General features: G+C 42.4%; 1 protein-coding gene across 3 annotated transcripts in view; it reads right to left on the bottom strand.

Moving 5' to 3' along the window:
* The window catches only part of KCTD20 (potassium channel tetramerization domain containing 20), a 50,091-nt gene that overhangs the window by 11,611 nt on the left and 29,572 nt on the right, over positions 1–8,908 (bottom strand). For 2 of the 3 annotated variants that reach the window (XM_014948488.1, XM_014948489.1), the window contains exon 2: positions 1,114–1,313. In XM_014948488.1, the coding sequence (XP_014803974.1) occupies positions 1,114–1,264 (151 nt within the window). In that variant the 5' untranslated portion in view covers positions 1,265–1,313. Of the gene's footprint in view, positions 1–1,113; positions 1,314–8,736; positions 8,856–8,908 lie in introns of those variants that run through there. The other variant, XM_014948487.1, reaches the window with a different exon arrangement.

Raw genomic sequence — 8,908 nt, 5'->3', positions numbered from 1 at the left:
ATAGGATAACAGCAGCAAGTATGGAAGCAATTCGGTCACCTCAAGTAATTACTGTTTTAGTAAATTGTAAATAGTAGTTTACTATTAAATAATCAAAAGCTGCGAAAGATAAGATTTACTCATTTAATCACTTACAATGTTTTCTCAAGGAAAAATTAAAGAAATTTCAAATTGAATCTTGCTCTTTAATATTATTATCCCAAAATGCCTCAATGTGTTTTTTTCATTCCTTTCATATACCACAGTTACGAGGAAAATAGGACTGTAATAAAAAAACAAGAGCTGAAAAGTCTGGAATTCAAAGTCAAGGGGCTTCTCTCTTCCTTGCCATTGATGCCTGCACAGAGATGCTATTTCTGTGCAGCCTGCTTAGGAAGAGAGCATGTGGCTGGACAGAGAGAAAGGTTTTAATTCTGTCCATCCTCTATAGCTTTGGCTGATGGAGCTGAATCAGTGCATGAAGGTAAATCAGGCAAAGTGGGGAACAGGGAAAGGGAGCACTCAAAATTTACAGCTCCTATTGACTTCCTCAGTGTAAAAAGAGAGGGGAAGTTTTTGTTTTAGAGATATAATTCATACTTGCTATTGCTCCAAGGATGCAATCTAACGCAGAGTGTTGAAGAACCATTTTTTTATTTTTTTTTTTTTTTTTATGGTTGGACTCGATGATCTCAGAGGTCCCTTCCAACCACTAAGATTCTGTGATTCTGTAATTAGACAAGGCTAAAGCTACAGACACAGATGCCCAGTGCTGACACCTGCTCTGGCAGAAAGCTGGAGCAGAAGCTCACTCCACACCCAGTGGCACTTGGTGCCCAGTCCATGGTGGGCACCCAGCTCAGCAGGACTCTCCAGCTGCTTTCAGTTTCTCTCTTTGGGGACAGCCTCAGGCTAGGCCATACCCCTGTGAGGATGCTGCCAAGACAGCAAAACCCTAAACTCTGCCGTGACCCTTTGTCCTTTACACCAGCCTGGCCAAGGCAGGGTACGGACATTCTGCGCTCCCCAGTACAAACTGCCCGGGGACACTGGAATTTTTCCAAAACATAACACCCTGCAATAAAAAAAATATCTCCCTTAAAGGTTACTATAAGGTAAAGACATTATCCTTACCCTCAGTCCTGGGAACTGCAGCAGGGGTATGACCTCCGAGCACCACGTTACTTTCTTCTGACTCATGGATGGCTGCAGTTCTGTTTTCCACAGAGCAACTGGACTCGGGATTTCTCGACCAGTCTGTCCCACCAGCACAGTTAACATTCATGCTGGGCCTCCGTGACGTCAGGAGTTGGTTGCGTTTCCTGAGAGAAGAGCTGGGAGAGAAAAAAATATCAGGTTGGTAATTTTGGAACAAACTCCCGAGCAATGAAACTCAAATCCCTGGATCTGGTACCGCAAAGTCCCTCGGGCTCAAAAGGCTTTTCTTCAGATACTTCAACTGGGCTTCAGAGAGGCTTATGGTGCTAGTTATGGCCCTACACTAACCTAGGAAGAGGAAAATAAAAGGTATTAAAGTAACCAGGGCTCTATTTCATCTATAAACCTTTGCTTTTTTAAAAGTAAGTCTAAAGCTTTCTTTCAAATCACATGTGTGTTGCTGCAAACCCCCTCCCGGCCGTTGCCTGACCTTCAGGCCACTAGAGCCCTTTGAAAATGTTTACACATCTCTTGATTCCCAGCCCTGGCCAAAAAAAGAGCTGTGGAACATTGCTATAGCCCCAAAATACAACATTTTCCCAGTTACCAGCTCCAGCATTGTCTCTGAACCACTCTGAGGTTTGACCAGGAGGTTCCCTGCTCCCAGTGATTGCTTTTTTTTGGGTCTTCCTTCTTCTTGATTTATCACCTCCTGTCCTATGGTGCTTACCACAGTGTTTAACCCATTATGGTCCTACAGAAATACTCATATCACACAGAACAGCCTCGACTGCAGCCCTACACCCAGCCCCATACTCACTGCCTTAACCAATGCCCTCCAAATCTTAAATGTTCTTTCAGCACGAGCAGAGACACATCTTTTATTTTTGCTCTTTGGCCATTTCACTCTAAAGTGAAATTCTTTTCCCCTTTCCTATCTTTAAGACTCGCTTCATTCCACTCCTTTATATTTTCTACCAGATTTCATTTGCTGTCTCCTTCCCTCACTCTCTCTGGTATCTATTTTGCCCTGCTATTGCCTTGGACAAGAACCAGCTCTCTTTTCTTGGCCTTAAGTGTTTTCCTTTCACTCTCTCAAACATAAAACACCAATTTCCTCATTAATGAATTTTCCCAATTTCCCCCCTGCAGAACAATTGTCCTGTATCTTTTTCTTGGCAGAATTAAGACTTCCAGGGCCTGTGGGTGCCATCTCTAAAGCACGGCAGAACACTGGCATGGTCAGATACAAACCAGCTAAAATACAGCACTAATAAAACACAACAAAACAAAACAAAAAAAAGCCAACTAAGAGTTGGCAAGTTTTCTGGTCAGGACCTGCTGAGGATGAAGGCCTTAATGAGCAGCTCAGTGGTGGGGTTCAAGCCCACCGTTACTGGCAGGCGGTGTAAACATTTCATTCTTAATTAGAAATTTGAAAAAAAGGAATAACAATTCCTTCCTCTCGCTCGGCAGAAGTAAAACCAAGTTGCCAGCATTATTATAACCGTGTATTTTTAGAAAATCTGTTGCTTGAGCATCATGTGATATTCATCAGAAGGAAGGGTTTTTTGGCAATGGGAAAACCATGTGAAAAGCTACTGTGTTTGTTCTTTTTTTGAAAAGCTCTGGCTGGTAGAACAACAGCGAGGAGCCAACGAGGGTCATCTTGGTACTGGCAGATTTAACAGAGCATCACCACATACCTCTCCTGTCCCCAGCCACCCAGTGCTTCATCATCATCATCATCACCACCCCAGAAAACTCCCTTTCCTGACACTTTCCAGGCTGTTTCCCTGGGATTCACTGCCAAACATCCAGCCCTGCTGATAACCAGAGTTGGGCCAAGCCGACATTATTATTCCTGTCTTCTGTCCCCTCTTGGCATACCCAAATCCTTCATATTAAGGCAAATGAGTAAGGATTCCTTTAGCACATCTGGTTGGTACAAGAAATACCCAAAACTAGTCATTTAACATGACAAATAAATTGCAATCTTCGCATACAACCCAGTAGGGAAACCAGGACATAAAGACTTCAGAAGGCCACGCTCACGCCTGCCCAGCTTACAAATGTCCTGGTTTCCTTTCATGCCTCAGATCAAGGTGAACTACCCGTGGTGAGAATGAATACCTATAAATAATAATTAGCACTATTCACCTTCAAAGCTTTTTACAAATATTAACTGCTCCTTGCTCCTGAGAGCCCTGGGAAGCGCCGCAGGGAAGTCTTTTATGAGAGAAAAACAGGGACAGACGTACTCTTCAGGCCCAGCCCCACTAACTGGGTGTTACACTGACTTTTTGCACGTTCATGGCTCACACTCAGCACAAACACCAGCAGGTTTCCTCCTGAGGTCTGTTTCCATGCACTTTTCTACCCTTTAGAAAGCATAAATTGGCCCCTTCCACAGAATTTGATCACGAGCAGTAAACAAACACCCAAATTTCTCAGCTCACTTCTCAGTTGCACACTCAGATCCTGAAGGACCAGGCAGGGAGCACCTTGCAGAGGAGCTGAAGGCTCATGCCTTATGGACAGCTGGATTTTGGGAACTGAGGATTTATTTTTCAGTATTACAGTCCAAAAATCAAAATCCACATCTGACTCTGGCTGTTGGTTTTGCCCAAACAGGAGCAAATAGGTGCCTCCTCACTCCAAAACGTGCAACTGAGCAGGCATCTCCCTTCTCCAAACCACGTGCTGTTGGTCATGGTCAACTCCTTTGTATTTGAACTCGTTTAGAGCCAAGACTTTTTGTTGAAAGAATAATATAGAAGTGATATTTAAGTGGTTTTTTTTAAACACAAGCGGGAAACAAAGTTTTATTTAGCACAACACTTTTGGCACCAACAATTTATGCTACAAAGTTTTTGCTGAGATAAAGAGGCTGACCCTTGTCGCATGTAATTCTTAAGAAAGAAGGAAGTGTCCTGGAATTTAAAAGGCTGGGACGGTCTTCACGCATGTAATTCTTAAGAAAGAAGGAAGTGTACTGGAATGTAAAAAGGGAATTATCATTATATACATATATATACATTATCCTTCCCCACCCTAATAAATCCGAGGCACATCCAAACCCACCTCCCAAAGTACACACTTCTTACCCAGCTACTGGAAGGAGCTGAATGGTTTAACTGGTCCAGCCCAACATAAACAGAAGTGAAACTCAACTACAGGAACGTGGCCAGGAGGGAAAAAAACACTTAGATGCAGGACATTTTATTAAGCAAAAGATAAGGGAAGCACCAGTACTGACTCGCTGGTTTCTAGCTTTTTATTGTACTACTTGCTCCTTATCCTTACCATTGGGATTTTTTTTTTCTTTTAAAGAGCCATTATAAAGTATTTTAGGTATCAAGTTTGCAGACATTCACCAAAACTTCAAAGAAAAATCACGAAAAGCTGAGCTGTCAAAATCCATTGAAGAGACAAGCCCTTTACTGTAACATCTGTCAGCTTTTGCATTGCTTCCCTGTCATCTGGTATGACAAAAAGGAAGTCAGAAGAGAGTAAAAATAGTAGATGTGAGTAACCTCATTTCACCAGTCGTTTGCCAATGGCAAAGAACGACCAGCACGTTAAGCAAGTGAATCAGCTGCTTAGCAATCTTCCCCCCTTCCTAAACCACAGCGTAACCGCCATGACTTCAATAAAACTCCAAACAACTCATTTTTAAGGTGACAACACTCCTTTAAATCTACAAAAACATTCCCATGTACAATTATTCTCAGAAATATGAGCAAGCAGGAAAACACACATAGGCAGGGTGTGCCTGACCTAAATTCTACACTCTACTACTTTAGGACAAGATGGATTTCTAATACAACTGCACACCTTTCAAAGGAAGTTTAGCCTTGCTTTAATTTCTTAAAACATATCCTTGGAACATAAAAAACAGACAAATAAATCGGCAAGGATTGAATTCCTCCTCTGAAGAGAAAAAGGGAAATCTCACGGGGTTAAGATAAATAATGAGAAGCATTATTTATCTTAATAATATTATTATTATTAAGTCTGTAAGGATTAACGAATTGGTCCAGGGTAGGTCTGAGCCACCCCAGGGAGCAAGACACCCAACCAGGAGAGATCCACTGGCCAAGGCTTTGCAGGACTCACCACTCACACTCATCCTCTCTCACCTCCTCTGCTCTTGCACAGAGCTTGCTGTGAAAAAAAATATCATATTGGCAAGTAGGCAGCAATCCAACTTTCTAAATTACATAAAAACTACTTGCAGTTCATCATCAGCTGCATACTTTCCCGGAAAGAGGGAGGAAGAGGAAAAAAAAAAACCCAACATGCTGCTTGTCAGCTCAGCAGCAATAAAAATTCCCCGGTCGTAGGGAAGCATTCCAGAGGGCTGTGCAGAATGACAGTAATCCAACCGCTAGAAAGAAAGGCAGAAAGTAAAACTTTCTTCTCTATTAAAGATTGAGAACAGATCTTGGGTCTCATTCTGTAAATACGAAGGAAAAAAAGCAGGTTTGAATTTGTATGAAGGAGACTGGAGTCAAACCCGAGGAATTTCAGGCCCAGCTTCGGTTGATTCCCACACCTGTAACTTGGGAGTCCCTGAAGATTTTAAAAAAATAAAATGGAAAAAGTATGGAAAGGAAACAGCACAGAAGGGCACTGGAAAATAACCTCCCAGGCTCTGCCTGCTCCAGTCTCGACTGAGCTTCTCGTCTTATGCTCTGCTTTGTTCCCTTCTGTAAGAGGAAAAACCAGCATCATTACAAAACTGGAAAACACAAAATAAGTATTAAAACTGTCTATTAAACCACATCTTCAGTATAAATTGTATAAAGCTCATCTAGAGTTTAAAGTGCAAGAAGCTGCCTTTCCTTTTACAAGTTGCTTGGTGTAAACACAAGCCTATCGCAATTCTTTATTTACTCACAAATAAAAGTGAGGGATGGGCTCACATTGTCAGAATTGCCCAGTTTGCAAAGGAAGAAGGTACTCCTAAAGCAATGACACACCCAGCTTTTAAATCCTACTCCCTGCTTTTGGCCAAATCCTACAGTCTTTAAACATCTTAAGATTCAGAGGGTCTGTCTCTCAGCAGGTGGTTTGTGTTTTTGGGTTGGCCAAATCCTACAGTCTTTAAACATCTTGAGATTCAGAGGGTCTGTCTCTCAGTCATTAGCAGGTGGTTTGTGTTTTTGGATTTTTTTTTCTTAAATAGTTTTTCCAGTTGTCAAGTACAAAAGTGGTTCCTCACTATTTCTTAAATAGTTTTTCCAGTTGTCAAGTACAAATGCGGTTCCTCACTTACTATTTCTCTTTTAAGTAGAAGACTTGTCTAAAAGATCAGTTTTTATCCTCTTCCAGAAGGTGAAGAGCCATGCACGAGATCTCACACGGGCAGGGAAGCTGGTGTCACCAGGTTGCCCTGGGCAAGGGGACCTCCAGGCCCAAGGGTCTGAGCCCCGAGCACCGTCCCGTGTCACCGAATCAAACAAGGGATGCTCAAGGCAACGTGAGACTCAGCAGGGCTGAGGCTGCCACTCACTGCCACCTGTAGCTACACCTGAACCATGGGGAAACACCACGAGTGCATTCACCCAAACTGCATCAGGTAGAAAATCTACCTGGAGCCTTTAATATGCTTTTCTCATTCCTACTAACGATCCTCGCTTCGTTTTCTGCTACAGACACGAACAAAGCAGACAGCAAAAGGGTGATTTCTAGGTTGGACTAGCCCAGGCACATCACAAAAGGCTTCTCCCCTGTTATGAAATAACTATCAATATCCAGAGGATTCCTTTTCCATCTGGCTTCAAAACACAGACGGAAAATAATGTCCAGCAGGACTGATGCAATGCAGGACAGCCCGCAAAGCCTGGCCAGAGACAGCAAGAAGCCTGATGAAACACTCGATTGTTTTCCCCTGTTCTGCACATAGTGCTTCACTGTTCCCAAAGTTTACAGACTTACTCCTTTACTCCAGCCTTAACAAAAATCCACTGTTTCAACAAATGCAATTCAAACCTACGGCCCGCAGGATGGTTTGAATGGTTTAATGCTGCACATCCACACCGTGATTTGAGAGCCAGGGCTCACCAGGGTCTGCCAGAGCCTGGTTTACACCCCAAGAGCATCATTTCCTTTGCCAACCTATAACCACCAAGACTAATATATGCAGAAAACTTGTCAATGTTCATTAACTTTAAGTATCTTCTCCAAAATAGGCAAGTTCTACTCTGACAGCCTCATCAACCAGAACAGATAAAGTGCATCCAACAATGTCCTCTTACTGGGTGTCTCAGAAGGGAACAGTATTTCTGAATAAGGCTTATTTATATTTATATTATAATTTCTGAAAAGGTTAGTGCTTTTCTAGGGCTATTTCTGCCCCGTGAGGCTCAAAGGTACCAATGTTAAAGAGCACAACCAAGCAGCCCATAAAAGCCACTTCCACTATTCACACTGTGGAGTTTAAGACCATCATCAGAAAAATTATAGTGCTTATATTTGATCCTCATAAAGAGCTTAACGCTATAATAATGGCAGCTTTGCTAATGCTATCTGATTAAATTAAATATCAGTCAGCAATTTAAATAAAGCTGCCCACGCCAATACACAATATAGACCTCCTTTCTAGGCAGAAGGATGGAGGATGCAGATCTCGCCAGGGAAAGGGCAAAACCCTGATGAAAAATGAGCTGTTGCAAATCTAAACAGTATCTCCTTCCCTAGAGACAGGAAAAACAAATGTTCCCCTGCTAAAGTACAGAATACTGAGCTAAAGAAAGTTTTAAGCCAGGTGACAGCTACAAGTTACACTTTGTCTTTCCCTGTGTTAGATGAAGCTACAAATACTTCTGTAAAAATCTTCAACAGAAGCAATAGCAGCAGCTGAGAGTTTTGCCCTGTATTCTCAGTTCCACCATTTTCTACAAAACTACTTTCAAAGCTTTCAGAAAAAAAACCCATGTTTTAACAAAGCATAAAAGCATGACCTACCTTAAGCCTTTGCATTTTAAAATGTTATTCCCCCCTCCTCAATTTTTCTTCTTTGGCAGTTAAACCTAACTTGATTTCAAATTGACAGCAATTCCTACATCTACACTACCAGAAGCCAAACTTCTCAGTTATAAGCTATATATAATAAAGCATTAGGAAAACAGTATTTCTGAGAAGGCTCTAACCCCAAATCCCATGGACCTGCTGCGATTGGAACTTCTGAACAGAAATAATCACCCCTGTTTCCTCCTGTAACTCCAGAGCAAACCCTCTGCTGAGCCCCCCCTTGCAAAAACACCCCCGGCTCTTACCTTAAGCCTTTGCATTTTAAAATGTTATTCCCCCCTCCTCAATTTTTCTTCTTTGGCAGTTAAACCTAACTTGATTTCAAATTGACAGCAATTCCTACATCTACACTACCAGAAGCCAAACTTCTCAGTTATAAGCTATATATAATAAAGCATTAGGAAAACAGTATTTCTGAGAAGGCTCTAACCCCAAATCCCATGGACCTGCTGCGATTGGAACTTCTGAACAGAAATAATCACCCCTGTTTCCTCCTGTAACTCCAGAGCAAACCCTCTGCTGAGCCCCCCCTTGCAAAAACACCCCCGGCTCTTTACTTACTGGCGGCTCATGTGTTCCCAGTGCTACTGGCACCAGTATCCCCAAATCCTGCTTTACTGGAGGGAAGCACTAAGTCCCGGCAGAGCTTCGGAGTTTAAACTGTCAGTGCAGCCATGGGCACTCCCCCAAAGCCCAGCGCCTGATTCATGTAAATATTTCACTTTAAAAGTCC

Source organism: Calidris pugnax, unplaced genomic scaffold, assembly GCF_001431845.1.
Source record: "Calidris pugnax isolate Ruff unplaced genomic scaffold, ASM143184v1 scaffold91, whole genome shotgun sequence".
NCBI classification, from domain to species: Eukaryota; Metazoa; Chordata; class Aves; order Charadriiformes; family Scolopacidae; genus Calidris; species Calidris pugnax.
Note: the sequence above shows the minus strand (reverse complement) of the source record. Positions and strands in the feature narration are given on the sequence as shown.